A 20,344-nucleotide genomic window follows, 5' to 3' on the forward strand; every position below is an offset into this window, starting at 1 on the left:
AGCATCAGGTCCATAAGTCTTCCCGCAGAGGATAGAGAGCCCCAGAAGGGTCTTTGCATAATAGCAACAGGACCAGCCAGATGTGTGTGCTCAAAGGACCATGACTCACCCCGCAAGCATGCAGAAGGTGGATTGATTAGAATGGGTAGAGACTAGAGGCTGCTTAGGCCAGCAGGTAGGCTACTTCAGTAGTTCAGGTGAGAGGTGAGGAGGAGCTGGCCTTGTGAGGAGAAGTTTGGAACCTCTGGAAACTCTCTCTGGCTTATGTCTCCTGTGTGGTGAGGAACTGGTAGAACTGTAGTTGCTGGGGGCACTTGCCCTCATCAGGTTTGGTTGTGTATGGGTCCTGTGAGGCGAGACTTCCTCAGATCAGAGGACAATCACCATGAATCCATAGGCTAACACCTTCCATTTTAGCCCCTTCCTCATATTAACAGCCCATAGCAAGAGCAGAATCAAAAACCAGGGCCCTCTTTTCTGTCACCCTCACGCACCCCCAGTAGAGTCACGGAGATGAGGGGCCCAAGATCTACCCCTTTGTGTGGCAGGCAGGAATGGGAGAGGGGACTTGAGGCAGGTCAGAGCCTGCCCTCTGTCAAAGGAAATATCCACGCCCTTAAGGCTTTCAGAAACTGTTTTTTTCCAAGTAGGTCCCGCTGTTACCAGGGCAACTGAGAACTCTGGGCTTTGTGTTTCTGTGTCTGTTGAATTCCTGGGGAGAAGTGGCCTGCAGAGCTTTCCTAGTCTGGGCAGGATACAGGAAGTGCTAGTGGGAGGTGGAGACCCCTGCAATTTGGGGGTAATCTCTTGCCTTGGTAATGCCTGGCCTTTTTGCTGGGTGGGGCAAGGGCCCCACATGAGTCAGTTCTGATGGTCAGGAGCAAGGTTTAGGCTCCTATGAATTTGGTTTCTCAGGGCCAGACTTCTGCATCCATCTTATGTCACCTCACTCTCAGGGGGCGCAGTCTGAGCAGGAGTCCAGCAGGGGCAAGCTCGCACCAGAACATGGGGCATGGTGGGGTCATTGCACAAATATTTTTTTAAAAGATTTTATTTATTTTATTTTTAGAGAGGGGAAGCGGGGAGAAAGAGAAGGAGAGAAACATCAATATGTGGTTGCCTCTCACGTGTCCCCCACTGGGGACCTGGCCTGCAACCCAGGAATGTACCCTGACTCGGAATCGAACCAGTGACCCTTTGGTTTGCAGGCCAGTACTCAATCCACTGAGCCACACTGCCTAGGGCTGCACAAATATTTTTTGATCACTTACTATGTGCTTAGTGCAGGATCTCCAGGCCAGTTACCTGCTCTGGAGAGCTCTGTGGAAAGGCTCAGAACCAAATTGGCCTTTACTGGGTTAATTCGTCCCCAAGACTCTTTTCTGCACTTGGCTGGGCAGGGCATTAGACTTGCCTAGGGTGCTTTTTAGAACTAGAAATTTCTGGAGATTCTCACTCCGTCAGTGTGGGTCTGAGTGGAGGATGCCAGTTTAAGAGTTTTGAATGTCAAACTGCTGGAGTTCACAGTAGAATTCAGCAAATGAAGCAAGTGACCTTGAGCTGCCAGTTTCCTCGCAGAATGAATGAGGGGAACAGTGGGTCCAGCAAGATTTTCTCTGCCTTCCTCCATCACTTGGGAACAGGATTTTTATGACCCTTACCATCCTTGTCACTCTTCCACTGCCCCCAATCTTTCCTCCCTCCCCCTTTCTTTTATTCTAATATTTCTTTACTCCTATTATGCAAAAGGGCTTCTGTGAGGTGCAACCTGATCACCTTCCATTGTTTGGCCAGGACCCCAGGAGGGGCCTTCCCATCACTTGGACTCTCCCCACTCTGCAGCAGCAGCCCAAGAAGGCATTAGCATTTCTGGCATCCAGTCTGCTGACTCATCCTGATCCCCATCAACTCAAGTTCTCAGAATTTTTTTCACAAATTTCTTCTAAGCCACGTCTTCCTTACTTGGGCTTCTGCCAGTTGGTTTTCTGAACCTGAACCTGCCACTGCAAGATCTCACACGTGCACCTAGTAAAGGTCATTTCCGCACATCCTTCCAGGTGAGGGAGATTTGGGGACTTCCGATTCCATTTTGGAGAAGAGCTTCTAGTCCTCCAGGATTCATGCCACCTGCAGATGCCCCTAGCATGCAGCATCTAGGTCTCCATCCAGCAGCCCACTTATCCATTCACTTCTTTGTTTATGTACCAAACTAGGCTTGAGATCCTGTGTACCCAGCAGTGTGCCAGGCCCCAGGGACCCTACAGTGACGGTGGCCTGAGTAGGAATGCGGACTCACGCCAAGTCCCAAATGGAGTCAGTGGCAGGGCTGTACTGGAATCCAGGACCCTGTTCCCTATACTCATGGGGCTTTCGGCCACAGGGTTGGACAAGGCTCACCCTACTGGTGTTACTTTCCCCCACCTGCTCTGATGGGCCATGACACAATCTGGACTCACCTACCCCTACCAGCAATGGGCGGGAGAAACTCCAGGGGTGCTGGAGACCTTATCTCCCCCCCCTGAAACAGAATGGGGAGTCCCAGTGCTCATGGATGCAGTTCATGGCCCCACAGCCCTATCCCTTCCAAGAAAAGAAAGTCCACCACACTCTCCTGCAAACTCATCGCCACAAACTCCGCACTACCACTGCCTGTCTTTCTCTGGAGCCTCTAGGGATAGGGCATCTGATGCACACCTGTTTGCCTGGGCAAAGACCCAGACTCCAGTCAGGTTGAGGCTTGAGCTCATCAGGGGCTTTGCTGGGCGACAGCGTGGTAAATTACAGTTGAGGGACTTTTGAGTTTGGGAGTAACACAGACCTGAGTCCCCTGTGGAGCCTAATATCTCTGAGATTCAGACCTCTCGGCTCTAAAAGGAGGCATTACCTGCCTGAGTTGCTGTGAGAATGAAATGACGTTGGTGAAAGTGCCTGGCACATGGTCAGAAATGTACTGGTTGCTTCCCTCCTTCCCTTCCTTCTGTCCTTTCTTCCTTCCTTTCTTCCCCTTAAAGGGGCAAAGCCAATATGCCTCTGAAAACTGGCTTTGTGTCTCACCACACTCCTATAAGCTGAGAGAAGGGTGAGCATGACAGGGCAGACCTGGAAGACAGTAGGGCCTATGAGTGGAGGCAGAGAGGAGCCGACTCCTAGGCAGCTGCGGGGCCGAGAAAGAGCCACTTACTAGCTGTGAACCTTGGGCTGGTGACTTCTTTCTAAACCTGTTTCCTACCTCATAGGTAAGATGAAGGTAAATGAACTGAGATAATGGATGTCCAGTATATGGCTCAGCACTTGTACCGGTAGGGGGCTCAATAAACATTCCCACTCACTGTACCAGGAAAAAAAATTCCCATTCATGGCTGGGAAACTTCAGCAAACCCCAGAATGGGATTCAATTTCTTCTGAACCATGTGCTATGAGGACAGTGAAATCTTGCTGGGAGGGTCTCTGCATGGACTGCTGTGAGGCTCGTTAAAAATCTCCACCAGCTAGCTTACTGGTGTCACATAGCACCATCTAGTGTCAATAAGTGGAAGGGCCCTCCTGCCTCACCCAGCCTGGCTTCCCTCCCTCCCTCCCTTCAAAGTGCGGGTGGGTGTTTTGGTGGCTGGGAGGGGTGCGCCACTGTTATAGCATGGTGTCACTGGGACATTTATACCTTTATATCCCCTCCGCTTCCTTCTGACACAAATGAATAGGACTCTAGGTAGGTCCTTTGGGCCTCAGTGGGCCTTAGTTTCCTCATTTGAGGATTGCATGCCTCAGGCTAGCGTTGCTTCAGGTAAGATGCCTGGGAAGTACCTGATGCCTACTGGTTATACCCATCTATGCTTGCTCAGTAACCCAGACAGACACAGTCTTTACACACCCTTTATATTTTTATTGAGGAGAAAGCTTTAGCATACAGAATGATTTCTTATCTTCACAACACAGTAATGCAACAATAACACAATAACAGTAACACATTTATTTCCAATGGGTTTCCTCCCGAGTCTCTGGGAATCCTTGGGCTGCCTTCATACCCCTGCATGCATCCCCCCACCCCCCATCCCTCTTTCAGCCCAAGAAAGTGCCCAAAGCCCATAGTTCCTCTTACAGCTCTTGTGGCTGTTACATCACAACAAATATTGAAGATCTGGGAAAGAGGGGAAAAAGGGTCAAAGGGAAGCCCAGGCCCCCCTGCCACCAGAGGGCCAGGAACTAGCTCACTGCTCACCCACTCTTTCCCCGGCTGAGTCTACAAGGTCTCAGGGTGGAAGCACCACGGAAACAGGCAGGGCCTGTGCTGAGGGGTCCCTGGAAGTGGGGGTGCAAGGCACCTGTCCTTTGCACTTCTCCAGCAGGGACATGGGCAGCAGGGCCAGTATGTCGACCATCAGCAAACAGGGTTCACAGCCTCAAAGAACAGCACTTCCCCTTCTGGCACTCTCTCCTGGAAAAATAGCTGAAAAACAGACAAAATTTTCTTTATAGTGTTGTTCACTCCTGCACTGGTGGGGATGGGGGGGGGCGGGAAATCAGGCAACTGAAATGTCCAAAGAATTAAGAGAATACTTCAATTATTCAGTACGCTTGACTGCATGGGTGGCAGCCATTTTAAATCCTGCTGATCAAGAGCTTGCAAGATGATCTCAGCTTTGACAAGATGCACTGAGAACACACTGGAAAGAAAGGCAGCTAAGTGTTAATAATACTTGCCTCTGTGTGCTGGGTTTCTGAATGTTTGGGTGGTTTTTTGTCCTTATAGTTTTCTCTATTGTCCAAATTTTCTGTAATGATTAGGCATCACTCTTCTCTTTGGAGGAGGGGGAGGCCTTTTGAAAAGGTAGCAACAGGTTATAGGAACCCAGCTCCGCTGATCCCCAGCTGAGAAATGTGTGATAAACAAAAGGGCTTCTTACCTCCCACTGATGAATAGATCTCACCAGCAACCAGCCAGCAGATGAACTGGGTTTCTTTGTGACTCCTCTTCCTCCAGCTCCTTCTTCTTGCTTCCAGGAGGCTCAAAACCCTAAGGCTGGGCTGAGGTTATCTGTCAGACTCCAGTGAAGAACACAGGCTTAATTTACTATGCCTCCTTCCCTCTGGCCACAGACACCTTGGCTGCACTTGCCCAGCTGCCAGGCACTGTGCAGGCAGCTCAGTGTCAAGGGCAGTTCAGGCCAGCAGTGGGTTTGGCTGGCATTCTGTGGCCAGTGACATAGTATGTCCTTTTCACTGCACAAGCAGTGGTTTCTGGACCCATGGCAAGCAGTGGGACTCGTTATAAGGGTCCTGAAGTTTGTACCCAGAAGTCCCAGGAGTTAGTTACTAGGAGGCCGTCACCCTGTCAAGCCTTACCATCTCATTGAAGCCCAGCATCAGGCCATGGCTTCCCAGCCATGGAAGAGACGTGAGAATATCTTGGCTGCGAGGCTGCAGTCTGTACAGAGAAACTTCCTCTCCCTTCTGACAACTAAGGAACTCTTTAAATTGAAGTTAAAGAGCAGGGCTTGGGCCCTTTTTCTCCTTGTTGGTCCAGGAAGGAAAGGCCAGTTAGGCCTCTGTGAACCCCCAAGCATGGCAAGTCTCCTGCAAAGACCTTTGGCTGGGTGCTGCTGTCCAAGACCCAGCCCAGGGAGACCACCATCCCTAAGGAAACGGTTACTCCTCACAATGTCATACTGAGTTGTTGCTGCTTCTTTTTGGTCCTCTTCCTCTTACTCCTCCCCCATCTTCCAGGCAACATCAAGGGAAGTGGTAACACTGGGTTCTGTCCACCGGGGATGCCCAGGAGGGCAGTGTGGTAAGAGGAGAGGGCCCCAGATTTGGCAAGCTAGTTCAAGGGCCCTGATGTAGTAGTCTGTGGGAGGGTGGAACTAGCTTGCTCAGTCAGTCAAGGACAAACCTCAGCCAAGTTGTCCCTTTGACATGCAGCTTTGCCCACCTTCACTGGGCTATATGTAGGGTCCTTTTTAGGGCCCTTCTGCTGGAGGCTGAAGCAAGTGTAGGCTTCTAGGCAGATTTCTTGATAGCATCCTGCTCTCCATCCATTATGTCTGATAATTAGTGGCCTCAGTGGCATTAGGAGTTCAGTGTAGCCTGTCCTTTTGCTCATTGGGGCAGAGCAGTGAGGCATTGGGTGAAGTCCTGGTGAGCCAGTCAGAGTGGATAAAAGCATAGAACACAGGGTAAGGAACAACTAGAGGGGAAATACGAGGGGGTGACCAGTTCATTTATGGGAATAGGCCCAGAAATCTGCTTGCTAACTTGTGGCAGGGCTGAGCAGAATGCCCAGTCAAGAGGACAGCTATTGCTGACCCCTCCTTTCCCAGGTGGCTTTGGTTGGGCATGTGTCACTCCCTGGCCAGGGCTGCAAGATGGTCTGGAGTTCTACAGGTCTTCTTTAGGTTATTTAGGTCTGGAACTCCCTTAAGTACTGGTCAGCAAATGGGGCAGGTGTGGCAGCAATAGCAGGGGCAGGGAACGCAGTAGAAGGGTGTGTTCCGGGTGGCCATCTTGCCCCAGCACTCACACGCGAATTCGGCCACGGGAAGCCCGATGCCCTGCCTGTCTTGGAGTGAGGCGGAATAGCACTGGGGGCCGTCTTCGAGTATGGCGTTGCCCCAAGCGACCTGCTCGGCGAATCAGTGGTGGTGAACTGTAGAAAGGCGAATTGGTACCTGGAAGGCCCTCCAGCAGTGGGACTCGATTCTGGTTCCTCCGTCTGCTGGGCTGTATTATTGGAGGCGATGTATCTAGGAAATTTTCATGGTAGTACCCAGTAGTCTGGGATGAAGCATTGGCATAGGTTGGCTCCACCTCCATCAGCTCATCTAGGTCATCATCCTGGGCTTCATCCTCGGTCTCTTCCTCCTGTTCTGGCTCCTGCTCTGGCTCCTGCCCTGGTTCCTGGCTCTTATCCTCATCCTTATTCTCATCCTCATTCTTCTTCCTCATCTCCTCCTCTTCCTCGTCGACAACATCCACCACCACGATCTCGTCCTCATCGTCGTCGTCCTCCTCCTCCCTTTTCTGTTTCATCTCCTCCTCCTTCTTCCTCATCTCTTCCTCCTTCTTCCTCTTCTCCTCCTCCTGCTCCCTCATCTCTTCCTGAATAGCTCTTGCACGCCTCCGCTGGTCCTTGTCGTGAAGCCTGCGCCTGCGCACCTCTGCATCTTCATCCTCACTGTAGCGCTCTTCTTCTCCACTGCCCTCGACATTAGGGTCTGCAGCAAAAGGGAAGAATATATTGCGAACCCCAGGGAGCGGGATTGGCTTGGGGACACGCACTTTCCTTTCTATCTCCACACATTCGAGAATCAGCTCGTCCAGGTCGGCCATTTCTGTTGACCACAAGAGCTCCTTGCGGAAGAATTCTGACAGGCCTTTGAGGAACTGGTTTTGAAGGCGACAATCATCCCAAGACAAGAATTGGGCCAGGAACTGAAAAGCATCTGCATAGCTGCCGAGGGTACAGTCTCCCTGCTTGAGCTTGCGGATGGCCTTTTTCGCCACACTTGGGGGGATGGGGCCACAGAATTTCTTACGGATTTCATCCAGGAAGCGCGGGAAATTGGCATGCAGGGGGCTTCCTTCCTGGGTGACTGAGACGGCCCAGTCCTTGGCGTCACCAGTGAAAAAAGAGATCAGAAAAGCCACCCGCTCAGCACCCCCGGGGAAATGATCCTCGTGGTCGGCTATAAAGGTCTCTAACCGCATCAGAAATTCAGGCAGGTAGACCGGATCGCCTGAAAAGGGCTCTAGCTCAGGCCGCTCCAGAGGTGGCACAGGAGGCTGCGGGGGCAGCTCCTTGGAGGCGGGCGGGGGCAGTGCCGGCGGGGACTGGCTGGGCTGCGGGGGAGGGTCAACCTGGCCATCAGAGGTGCCGCAGTCCTGGGTCCCATTCATCAACAGCTCCTCCGGGGCGCACTCGGGCTCCGTGCGTGGGGGAGGCCAGCGTGTGAAGGGCATTTCACCCTCGGGCAAGGAGTCTATCTCGTTGAGCGGGAACTCAAAGTTCTCCTCCGCAAGGACGGGCACTGGCCAGCGGATGTAGCTGGAGACATTGCCCCGCAAGGAATTCACCTCCGCCAGGGCTCTTCCTAGCTGAAGGCCTAAATTGGCATTCTCCCCTCGAAGGGCATTTAATTCCTCGCGCAGGGCCACGTTCGCCATGCGTAGGCTATTGAGATTTCCTGATGCCTCGGACATCTGGACTCGCCTGGGTCCCTGGGTCCGCGAGCAGGGTGGGCACTCGGGGTGGGGATGCCGAGCTAGGGGCCGTGAAAGGAGGCCGAAATGTGGTGGGGCCCCAGAGGGGAGCGAAGTGCGGCGGCAAGCGCAGGGTAGGCCGAGCCACACCCACTGGGACGAGGAGGGAGGGCGGGAGCTCCGGGCACAAGGCCCAGAGGCTGGGCCCAGGGCACGTTACCTCGTCTTGGGGATCGGAGAGGGCGGGCGGCAGCGGGAGCCGAGAGGCACCGAGCGGAGCCGAGCGGAAGTCGTGGGCAGCAAGACAGCAGCCCCCAGGCAGACCGGGATGGAGCAGACCGCTGCAGGATCTCTCGAGGAAAAATGTTGCGGCTGCGGGATCCCCGCCTTTTAAGCACAGCCTCGCCCCGCCTCCCCACCCCAGCAGGGGCGGGACTTCGGGAACCGCGGGCGCCCAGTGGCCGCCGCGCCCACCCCTCGGCTGAGCCTCTCACTGACTCTCTCCTTCCCTAGCTGCAGCTAACTCGGGTCGGGAAAATGCGACAGCGACTGCCCACTCGAGGTCGTCATGGCGACAGCCAGTGAACGTGTTCCTCTCCTCAGGCAGGCCCCCGAGTGTAGAGGAGCTGCTTCGCGAGGCGCAGCTTAATCTCCAGAGCCTGTTGCAAGGTACCGAGAGGGAGTGGGGCTGCGGCCTGACCCCACAGGCCAGATGTGCAGCGGCTGGAGGGAGGCACAGAAGAGAGGACAGGGACCAGCTAGAGAAAAAGAGAGAACACTGTAAAACCCGTTGAAAAACAAAGAACACATTTTCCATCTTTTGCCTTCTCGACTCACAATTCTAAAAGGTCCTATTTCTATGGTGTTTACCACCTCCCACCACCTCCTTCCCCCCTTTTTTTTAGTTCAGCACTACATGGGGGGGAAAGGACTGAAACTGAAACAGGGCATTGGGTCAAACCATTTCCAAAGACAGCTGGATGAGACAGACCCCCACAGTGTGGCCCACATGCCTTCCAGACCTTCTCTTGCCATATCACCCATGCATGCCTTTGGAATGCTGTCACTCGGCCAAAAAAGGCACCTGCAGATCTTCTGCTCTGGACTTCACTCTACTCTTGCATTAACCTTGCCCACATGTCTCCTGGGTAGCTACTGCACTCAGTTCATCCCCAGTTCCCAACCCAGTGTCGTTGAGGTCATAGTGTGCAAAGCTGGGTCCACCCCACCCAGAGAAACAGCCCAGTCAGAGTGCCTGAGCAGTCACACTGCACCCACAGGCAGAGGAGGAAAACCCAGACTTGGAAAGCACACAGAGCTAGAATCTAGTTCAAATCATACACCTACCTAGCTGTGTGACATTATGCAGATACACACCCTCTCTGAGCTTCAAGTCAATCAGTCATCTTTAAAATGGGAATTCCCCACATGGCACACTTTTGTCAGAGTTAAAAATAGAGTGTAAGTAAATTGCTTAGCAAGAGTATCTTGCTGCTGGAGACACCCTGATGAGATGTAACGTCAACTCCCAGCACATGTCTTTTGGAACATTGGCTGAGCTAGGCACAATACTAAAGTTAATATAAAAGAAAAAAACAAAACAAAATAAGGTGACCCTTGATAAGACCTTCCAATAGGAAAAGCATACACAATGACCAGAGGAATTTATCCACCATACGTGGTCTTAAACCTCAGACCTATGAGACAAACTACTGGTGTGCTGTAAATACCTGGGTGGAGGTTACAAGGGGGAACACATATGTCAAAATTCACTGAACTATACACTTAAGATTCATGCACTTTACTGTAGATAAGTTATATCTCAATAAAATAATATACATAAAACCTCAATGCTAAGTCACAAGCTCCATACCTCCTTCAGGCCCTCTCGTCCCATTCAGACCTCTTTTCCAAGGCTAGAAGCCCTTCCTCTACCCCATTCCAATCCTTACACTTTGTTTTAAGTTCAATTCTTGCCTCATCCAAGAAAACCTTTAACACGAGTTCTGCATTTTGCACCATTCCCTCCATAAGCACTCATATGAGGCACTTTGTACCATCCAGTTCAAGAGGACTAGTATAGTTCTGAACTGCTCTTTCTTTCATCTGTGCATTCATTTACTCATTCGTCTATTAACCTTGGATATATACTTTGTCCACCTAACCAGACTGAGCTTGTCAACATAAAGAACCACATCTCTTAGGTTTCCAGAAGCACCTGGCACGGGGCTGGATCCCCGAGAGGTACTCAGTAGACACATCTTAAGTGAACATTAAATTAAATGTGAAAAGACATCAGCTCTCATTTATTCATGCCAATGAAGATTAACGCTGGTGGAGAATAGAAAATGGCAGATAGCCACTCAACTGGACTACAGCCATAACCCCCATCTCCTTGCCAAGGCAGTGGTGACCTTAGAGCAGCAAGATTCCAAGGGACACCATGAGCTTTGTGTTCCGATAAGAGAGGAGCTACTGTGCAGTAAAAGAGTCAGTGTGTTCTGTGTTGTCACCACAGGCAGGATTAGGACTAGTGGGAGGATACTTAGAGGGAGGCAGATTTCACCTCAAGATAAGGAAGAACTTTCCTGACACCTGACAGCCCCAACTGTCCTTGGATGGAATCAGTGGCCTGGGGAGGAAGGCTGCCCCCCTCCCCTTCTCTGCTGGGTGTGTTCAGAGGCTGAAGAGGCACGTTGAAGGGCTGCTGAGGAGGAAGTCTGTGCCCAGAATGAGGTGTTGGACCAGACAACCTTTGAGGCTACTCCTTGGCTCCAAGTTTATGATTCTTAATGTCTTGGCTCAAATGTGCATAGAGCCATGCCTGTTGATTCTTGACTCTCACTTCCTTCATTTCATCGGATTCCCTCACTCCCTTTGAATTCATCACTTAAATGAAACCAGTTCAAATCTCATGCATCCTTCTTACTCCTTGACAATGCCCCTGAACTTCTCCTTCCTCCTCTGCCACTTCCTCTTACTTCCCTGTCCTTCACCTAAGCTCCCCTGGACCTGTTACCACCTACAGTGGGACTAAGGTGCAGGAAGCCAGGCCCTTGGAGTCTCGAGCAAGAGTTCTTGACATTCAAGGGAGCACTGCACATTGGACTTCCCAATACAAGTCTCCCCGTGCTTCACACAGGTCACTTCCCATGTAGGGCTGCAGAAAACCTGAAGAGCTGCAGGGCTTCAAAAAGAGGACCTTACAGCATAAAGCAGCAAAAGGTGTCTGTATTCTGAGCCTCTTCTCTAAGTTGGGCACAGTGGGGACCACTGAGGCAAAGGCTTAGTCTCAGGACCAGCACAACTCAAATTTATTGATTCTCTTTTCTCCTTGGCTCTCATAGCCCCAGGGAGTAGGCATTTTTCTATTTCCGAATCCAGAGGCTCAGATGCCAGGAAATATCTTAAAGAAACCATGCAAGTCAGGCCTGGCAGCTAGAGCAGGAGCCCTGGCTCATGGTCCTTTCCCTGCCCAGCACTTGGCCATGGCCCCCTAGAGTGTGTATCCACTGTGCTATTTTTCAGAAGAATATGAGGAACAGTACTCGGAGGCCAGACTGCTGGGGCAGACCTTCCGCTCTGCTGATGAGGCCCCTGAGCCCACCCCTAGCCCAAGGCCCCAGTCTGCCAGGCGTCTGGAGTTTGTATTGATGGTGAGTTGCCTTGTCCCCCGCCTGGGAGAGCCAGCATGCAGAGCTCACCCTGCACCCAGCAACAGGGGGACTTGAGCTGCTTACATTATCCACCGGAAGCTGCTGCTCCCCTCTGCTCACCAACAGAGCTACCCTGAGGCCCAGCTAAGATGGGCGCTGCACAGCAGGTGTCTGGCCTGGCAGCCTGTCTGTGTTTTCCTGCCTCCCAGACGAAGCCTCCAACCACCCTGCTTAGACAAGTCATCCTGCGGGCATGGCTCATCTCCAGTCAGGAGCACACCCTTCCCATCACCTTCTTTCCCAACAGCCTACAAAACAGCAGCTGAAGGAGGATGAGACTACCACCCAGGGTGTGAGGGCCCCTGAGGCCTCCCTGAGCCTGTCTACCACGGCCGACAAGCAAGTTGCCTGGAATAGCCCCTTCCCTCTGCCCATCCTAGAGGAGAAGCGGTGGCTTCAGCCTTGCTCCACGCACTCTGACATTGTGCCCATCAACATCTCTGGTAGAGTTGCTTAGCACCACTTCTGTTTGCTTCTTTCCATGCCAACTACAGACCATCAAATGCACTGGGTGCTGGGGGAGGGAGCGAGACTTTCTTTGCTACTGGCTCACCCTGCACTGTCAAGGTCACAGCTCTCGCCAGGGAACAGAGGCATGCAGAAGAGGGGGCTCTGGCTGCTCTTTCTTCACCCTCTATTGGCAGTACCACATTAACTGAGACCATTTGATAGCAAACAAATTGATCTTAACAGGAAACTCTGAAACTTTATGAACTTGTATGCTCTTTGCAGCATCTATGGAAATTTGAAGTGTTTGAGTTATGTTTGGGTTGGAGAAAGAAAACTTCTTGTGCCAGAAGCCATGTCTGGATAGGACTCTGAGGGAAAGTGTGCGGTTCAGAATGCTTGTGGTAAAAGGGACACTCATACCCAGGGCATGGGCCACAGGCCTGTGGCACTTTAAGTTGACACTTGATCTTCTAGTGAGGTGGGCCTCCTCAACTGGTGTGGCAAGTGTTTAATAAGGGAAGTAACAGAGGCCAAGGCCAAAAAGACCAAAGAGGAGCCCAGTACTACCTTGAGAGTGGAGAACATGATGTGTGTAGCTCAGCTGGATATGACTTTGGGGATATGGGACACTTATACCACACACGTTATTAATTTGTGCTCCGCATTCCACTGGCTGAAAGCGAAAGGGGAGGAGGGTTGGTTGTTTCAGAAGGAGATAGGGCCAGCAATCTGGTGAAATAAAGACTTCATGACCCAAAGGGACCAGAGGTAACCTGTGAGCTGAATTGGCCTGTGATATTCTGGGAAAAGTTGATGAAGAGGAGGAGGACAGCTCTGGCCACACATGGTGATGTTCCCTGGATATATGGTCATCCAGTGCCACTGGTGTCCTCTCAGGAAATCAGAGGCAGGCAATAGAGCCCAAAGCCTAAGGAGATGTATAAAAATGGGTGAGAACTGAGATGAGAGACTCACAAAGTGACAGTGGACACTTTGTTTCTAAACTTCTATCTTACTTGCAATAAGGCTGGCCCTGAACTTTGTCCACAGAGTCACTTGCCGTGAGGCTGAGAGGGGAGGGTTTGGTTAGACAACTGTTGAATGAGAGACAGTGAGGGGAGCAGCAGACCTCACCCCCCATCTCACCCTGCCCCTGGCCCAGCAGTTCCACAGGAACAAAGACTGACCCAGTGCTTTAGGAGAAATAGATCTCAGTCACCACCAAAATGTAGTCAAAGGTGGCTGGAGGACAGAATGTCAGGCAGATTCCTGGATGGTGGGGGGAGGTGAAGCAGCTTCTTGGAGACACTGTCCTCTGGCCCACATAAAGGCTTTCTTTAAGAAAATATTACAATCAAGCAACCTCTAGTCTCAACCTGTCTCTCTGTAGCAGTGGTTCATGCCCTAATCTGTACATCTTAATAATCAACCACCTGGGGAGTCTGAGAAGTAGCTTTTACTTGGGCTTTCCTCCCAAAGAGTTAAATGTTCTGGGGTGGTGTCTAGGTATTAGAGTTTCAGAAGCTGGCTGGTTTACTTCCACATGTAGCCAGGATTGAAAACCATGGCTCTCGGCCACCTAATACTCACAGGTGACCCTGGGTGTGGCCTATGAAAGTCAGCATGTATGTCTTGGGGCTCTGGGTATCTGGGGTCATGTTGGGAGAGATGTGGAAGAAGGGCCACCTGCCTGGATGCTATTCATGCTCATCGCTACTGCCATCATCCCTTCTCTCTGCCTCAGGCCCATTTCCACTGTACCATAAACAGAAACCAAGATGCATCCAAGTGTCTTTATTTTGGCTACAGGGCAGCAGTTTGATAAACATGCAAGTTTGCGACACTCATTGTTTAATACAGAGACAGCCGTGAACCCCAAGTCCACCCTGAGGCGGAGGCGGACCATTATTGGATTCTCTAACTTTTCCCAGCGAGACCAAGGTGACCCCACCACAGCTGATCCCCCAGACCCTTCCCTTGCTCACTTCCTCCTATCCTGCCACCCGGATGGTATTGCAGTGATGGGGAACAGGAATAATTTGAGGGGGTGGGTTTTGGATATCCTGAAAAACCCAATGTGGCAATTAAAGATAACCAAGTGGATTGAGCACTGGCCTGTGGTCCAAAGGGCTGCTGGTTCAATTCCCAGTCAGGGCACATGCCTGGGTTGCAGGCCAGGTCTCCAGTAAATATAACCAAGGGCCTTTGGTCAAGGGGAGCAACTGAACATGAAGAGCTGGTCTCCCAGGCTATACATTTATTATGTTATTGTTTCCCATTATAAATGGAACAAAACTGTATACATCAAGTTTATGCAAGTAGGTACAAGGGGGAATCATCATTAAAAGCACCATCTTAACAGAACCATTACTGCTGTTAAATGAATGCCGTCCAAAGAGCACAGGCCTGAGAAGTAGATGCAAACCCAGACTCTCCATTTATTAACCGTGAGGCCTTGGGCAAGTTACGGAACCTCTCTCAGCCTCAGCTTCTTCAACAATAAATTGGGGATAATGATACCAACCTGGTGGAGTTGTTGTGAGGATTGGAGTTATTGTATGTAATTTGCCTACCATGTGCCTGATACATAGTGTGCATTCAGCAGATGGTGCCTGTTACTATAAATTTTATCACAGCAGCAGTAGTAATAGTAATGATGACAGAACAGTAATAACTGTTGTGTGTATGAGAAATCTTAGGGGATTTTGAATATCTGAATGGTTCCCTCACATCCATAGCTTAGCTTAAGTCTTCATGTGGCAAAACTAAAACGTGACAGGTGCCAAAAATGCAACTACACTCTGGGCTTTCCAGCTGTGGCATACTCCAAATTCATTGCTGGAGCTGAAAGTCACACAGTGCTGTCCTTTATAGTTCACAAGCCTCTGCTTTCATCTTAGGAGAGGTGAACATTGAGATCTATGACAGTTTCATGAGCCTGGGGTGAAAGCCCAGGAAAAACGCAAGGTTAGTCTCTACCTGCCACTTTAGCTCCAAAAGAAATAATCAAAACTGGAAAGTCCTTGGCAGCCATTTGGATAATTCAAGGGCACCCCATGACTCACCGTGTCATGATGGGCAAGGACCCAACTTCCCCCACATTCTCATCTATGGAAAGGAAGAACCAAGGAATTCTGACCAAGTTGTTGGCAAATGCTTCTTGGCAAAAATTTGGTGCTGCCATCACAGGAGCTGCTGGGGGATCCCTGATTGCACCACTAACATTCTGTATTTCCTTTCTCCAGGTCACAGCAACAGCCCCACAGGCAGGGTAGCTCGCTCGACCAGCTCAGACATCAAGCACAGTCATTCTGTTCCAGAAGGCGTTCATGGAAGAGTTGCAGTCAGTCAGGAAGTTCGTTTCCCAAATCTCAGTTCACCAGTACTGAGAAATCCTTCTAGTGATCTGGAAGAACCTCCCCAGGTGCGTGGTGGCACCAAGCCTCCTGGCATGGAAAGCGTGGGAATGGTGTATAGTGTCCCCAGTTCTTGCAATGGACCAACAGAATCTACATTCTCTGCTTCCTGGAAGGGAGATGCTTTTACCTATATGACTCCGAGTGCCACCAGTCAGAGCAATCAAGTCAATGAAAATGGAAAAAATCCTTCCTCTGGGAATGCATGGGTTTCTCTGCACACACTGCCACCTCTGGTTCCTAAGGAGGCTGCCACCGTTTTTGTCATTCGTGATAACCCAGCAGGATGCAGTGGATCAGCTGGCTATTCTGAACATCCTATGCAACGAAGGCAAGTATCGGAGCGACCCTTCAATATTGGCCTTCTGACTGGTAGTGGTACCTCAAGACTGGAGACAGGCCCAGGTGGGGCCAGCAGGTTCCGGGAGCGGTCACTGTCTGTGCCCACAGACTCAGGCACCACAGATGTGGACTACAATGAGGAGCAGAAGTCCAGTGAAGCCTGTGCCCTGCCTTATGCCAGTACAAGTTCTGAGGGCAGTAACAGTGCTGACAACATTGCCTCCCTTAGTTCCCAACAGCAGGCCCAGCATAGAAGGCAGAGATCCAAGAGTATCTCACTCAAGAAGGCCAAAAAGAAGCCTTCCCCACCAATGCGCAGTGTCTCATTGGTCAAAGATGAGCCAGAAAGTGGGTCAGCACTACCCAAGGATCAGAGGCCCAGGAGCCTTTGCCTCTCCTTGGAACACCAAGGACATCACTCATCCCAGGGTCACCCAGCCGTGCCTACCTTCAAAGACCCAGAAGGTACACAATTCTCCCACCATTGGTATCTTACTGACTGGAAATCTGGTGACACCTACCAGTCCTTGTCCAGCTCCAGCACTGCCACTGGCACCACGGTCATTGAGTGTACTCCAGTTCAGGGCAGCTCAGAGTCTCTTGCCTCCCCTTCTACCTCTAGAGCTACAACACCTTCACAACTCTCCATCGAGGTAGAGGCCAGGGAGGTACCCTCCCCAGGAAGGCCCACTGGGCTGATGTCACCCTCCAGTGGATACTCCAGTCAGTCAGAGACACCAACACCCACTGTCTCCATGTCCTTGACCTTGGGCCACTTGCCCCCACCGAGCGGCAGTGGTCGGGTGCGTCCAGTGGTACCTGAAAGGAAGTCATCACTACCCCCAACATCACCAATGGAGAAAATTTCCAAGTCACGACTATCATTTGACCTCCCATTGACTTCGTCTACCTACCTGGATCTGTCTGGGATGAGTATCTCTATCCGAAGCAAAACCAAGGTGAGCCGGCATCACTCAGATACAAATTTTGGGGCCAAGCTGCTCCAGAAAACTAGTCCCAATCAGCCAATCATGCCCATGGTTACTCAGTCTGACCTACGTTCTGTTCGCCTGAGGTCAGTCAGCAAATCTGAGCCAGAAGATGACATCGAGAGCCCTGACTATGCTGAGGAATCGGGAGGAGAAGTCTTCGCCTTGCCAGAGAGAAAGATGAAACCTCCTATAGCCGAGAAACCCCCGCTGGCCCGAAGGCCTCCAAGCTTGGTCCATAAGCCACTGTCTGTCCCTGAGGAGCACCCTCTCACTTCACCTACATTGGCTATGACCCCTAAGAGCTCAATTCAACACAAGAGGCCACTCCCTCCAGACATCTACACGGTGGTACAGAAACCAAAGTCTTTCAGCTTCCCTGAGGCTAGAAGCCCAGGGGAGTCAACAGCATCATCATCTGTTGTTTTCACACCTTTTGCCAGTTCCTCTGGTGCCTTCTGCTCAGGAACACAGCAACCTCCCCAAGGAAGCACAGAGGATGAGGGCCCCAAGGTGAGAGCTCTGCCTGAAAGAATTAGCCTCCAGAGCCAGGAACAAGCTGAGAAGAAGAAAGGCAAGATTCCACCTCCTGTACCAAAAAAGCCCAGCATTCTCTACCTGCCTCTAACCTCACCTACAGCTCACATGGAGGCCTATGGGGCTGAACCAAGGCTGCCTGTCAGCCCCATCATCACTCTGGAGGAAGATGCCAAGTGTCCCTCAACCAGCGACCACCTGCAATCACCTGGTACAAGGACCACTTCAATGCCACACGCTGATGGTGAAAGGGAGGCAAGCCCTCTGGGTTAGTAAACTATCTGCTGGCTTTTCCTTTCAATCCCAGGAGAGGTGAGACTGAGAATGCCAGAAACAGAAACAGAAGCCAGTGACCCATGGGATGACCAAGTCAGTAAGGACATGTCTTGAGGGTTTGGGTTACTATTAATAGGCCTCACTGCCCTTGGGATTGGAACTGACCCAGGGACAGATCTCCAAGGCTTAGTTTGAGCCAGTCTACCCTGGAACCCCCAGTGCCAAGGTGATGAAATGAAACTAGGTCTTAGCATCCTAGGGCCTTAGGAGCCCATCTACCTAGTCAGGCATGCTTCCTCTGCCCTAGGAACGATCTATCCCTCCCTCTCTCTCTTCTTTTCCCTCTCTCTCTCTCTCTCCCCCCTTCACTGTACAGTACTTTGAACTAGCCACACTGAGTTTAGTTTCATGCATAAGACTGGGTACCTTCCCAGACTGAGTTCAAGTGACATGGTGGGCTTGCAGGCTTCTGAAGCAATGAAATGTATTACCAGCAGCAGGCTTTTGATGGGAAAAGGAGCTCACTTTCTTAGATGGTTAGCTCTTTCTGGAACAATAAGACTAAGTTAGATAATATTTCTCATCCTTTTGGGGTTTCTTTCTTGTCTCTTTTTGTTTTCATTGTGGCAAAATACACATAACATAAAATGTACCACATCAGCCAATTTTATGTGTACAATTCAGTAGCGTTAAGTATACTCACACTCTGATGCATCCATCACCACCATCCATCTCCAGAACTCTTTTAATCTTGCAAAACTGAAGTCTGCACCCATTAAACATTAACTTCCCATTGCTCCCTCCCCTCAGCCCTAGCAACCACCATTCTGCTTTCTGTCTTTCAATCTGACCGCTCTCAGGACCTCATGTAAGTGGAATCATACAGTATTTGTCTTTCTGTGACTGCCTCACTTCACTAAGCATAATGTCCTCCAGGTTCATCCATGTTTCTCTTCCTTTTTTGAACTCTTAACACCAAACATCAAAATCTTTTTTTATTGTTATTTATTTACTTGTAGAGAGAGGGGAAGGGAGGGAGAAAGAGAGGGAGAGAAACATCAATGTGTGGTGGCCTCTTGCATGTCCCCTACTGAGTACCTGGCCTGCAACCCAGGCACGTGCCCTGACTGGGAATCAAACCAGCGACCCTTTGGTTTGCAGGCCGGCACTCAATCCACTGAGCCACACCAGCCACCGCCAAACATTAAAATCTTATGGCCTTCCTTAAGCTGATTTGGACTTTCAATATAAATTAGATCATTGTGATTAAAACAGTCAAACAAATAAAAGTCAGAGATAATTTTAGAATATTCTTCCTCAAACCCCTCAGACCCCCTCTGAAATTCAGGTAGGTGCCACTCCCACCCACTGGTTGAGTCACTGCTTTAGATTGCTCTCAGCTCCTTGATTTTTAAAAAGGATCCATTAAAAACAAGAGAATGCTCAAGCAGCCCATTGTAGCAGAAGAGGCATGAGAGGGCAGGGACGCAGGCTGATTTTCAGCATTCAGTCCACCTTGACCAAATCACTAACCTTCTGAACATCATTAAAAGTCTCTGCCCTGCTGCTCTTCCAGAGTTGCTTTGAACATCAAATGAAATACAGATGAGAATGGGCTTTGTCCCTACTTTTGTGGTCAAAGTAATTCCTTCTGGTTTTTATATCTAGGGAGTTCCATGGAAACCAGCACCGAAGAGAAAAGTGTTATCAGTGATAAAACAGCTGAATGGATTGCAGAAGATGATGATGATGTGTTTGTGGCTTCACGCACAACTGAAGATTTATTTACTGTGATACACAGGTCTGGACCAATTACCTTAATTCCTACTGTAATTGCCTTCTCTTTCTATACCAAAAGACAAACTGCTATCTCTAAGCAGCCATTATAATTGAAACTGGAGACAAGTTCAGATACCCACATATGTGAAAGCAGTCCAGGACCTCACATCACCAATTCACTGACATCTTTGGGTGAAGTGGAGGAGGGGTGGGGAAGGGAGGACCAGGTGCCAAATGAGAGGCCCCTCGTCTCCTAGCAACTGCTCAGCCTATTGTGGCTCCATCTGCTTTCTCACAGCTTTGTCTACAGTTGGAGACATTTAACCCTTTACAGAATTCTTTGTACAAAAAAAATCTTATCAAGAAGTAAAGTGGGGCACCAGGCCGAGTATCAGAGCAGGAACTTAGGTGAAAGGGGGGCCAGATGGGGACCCAGTTATTGGACAGGGGCACAAAGTAGGGGCTCAGTGAGGAGGAAACTGGAAAGAACCCAGTTATTGGAGGTAGAGCACCAGTTTAGAGCAGGGTCAGTTCCCAAGCTGTCTTGATCAGTCACTGAGCTTGACTCCTTAAATTCTTCTTCAGTCCCAAGAGCTGGGCAGGCTGAGCCTACAGGTGCAGGCCAATGACTCCAGCTGCAGGCATT

At 50.5% G+C, this 20,344-nt stretch overlaps 2 protein-coding genes across 4 annotated transcripts in view; one reads left to right on the top strand and one right to left on the bottom strand.

The window, feature by feature from the left end:
* The window catches only part of NHSL2 (NHS like 2), a 68,203-nt gene that overhangs the window by 38,460 nt on the left and 9,399 nt on the right, over positions 1 to 20,344 (top strand). The window contains exons 2-7 of one of the 2 annotated variants that reach the window (XM_045191244.3): positions 8,707 to 8,862; positions 11,722 to 11,849; positions 12,157 to 12,352; positions 14,169 to 14,300; positions 15,605 to 17,911; positions 19,588 to 19,720. In XM_045191244.3, the coding sequence (XP_045047179.2) occupies positions 8,707 to 8,862; positions 11,722 to 11,849; positions 12,157 to 12,352; positions 14,169 to 14,300; positions 15,605 to 17,911; positions 19,588 to 19,720 (3,052 nt within the window). The remainder of the gene's footprint in view (positions 1 to 8,706; positions 8,863 to 11,721; positions 11,850 to 12,156; positions 12,353 to 14,168; positions 14,301 to 15,604; positions 17,912 to 19,587; positions 19,721 to 20,344) is intronic. The other variant, XM_045191245.2, reaches the window with a different exon arrangement.
* Positions 3,860 to 8,680, bottom strand: RTL5 (retrotransposon Gag like 5). Of its 2 annotated transcripts, XM_071220326.1 has the most exons (3): positions 4,902 to 8,680; positions 4,699 to 4,814; positions 3,860 to 4,444 (listed from the first exon to the last, which is right to left on the bottom strand). In XM_071220326.1, the coding sequence occupies exon 1, from the start codon at positions 8,191 to 8,193 to the stop codon at positions 6,511 to 6,513; it is 1,683 nt and encodes a 560-aa protein (XP_071076427.1). In that variant the 5' UTR covers positions 8,194 to 8,680; the 3' UTR covers positions 3,860 to 4,444; positions 4,699 to 4,814; positions 4,902 to 6,510. The 2 variants fall into 2 exon arrangements, with proteins under 2 accessions (XP_071076427.1, XP_024411067.2); XM_024555299.4 differs by lacking the exon at positions 4,699 to 4,814.

This window comes from Desmodus rotundus, chromosome X (assembly GCF_022682495.2).
Source record: "Desmodus rotundus isolate HL8 chromosome X, HLdesRot8A.1, whole genome shotgun sequence".
Lineage (NCBI taxonomy): Eukaryota > Metazoa > Chordata > Mammalia > Chiroptera > Phyllostomidae > Desmodus > Desmodus rotundus.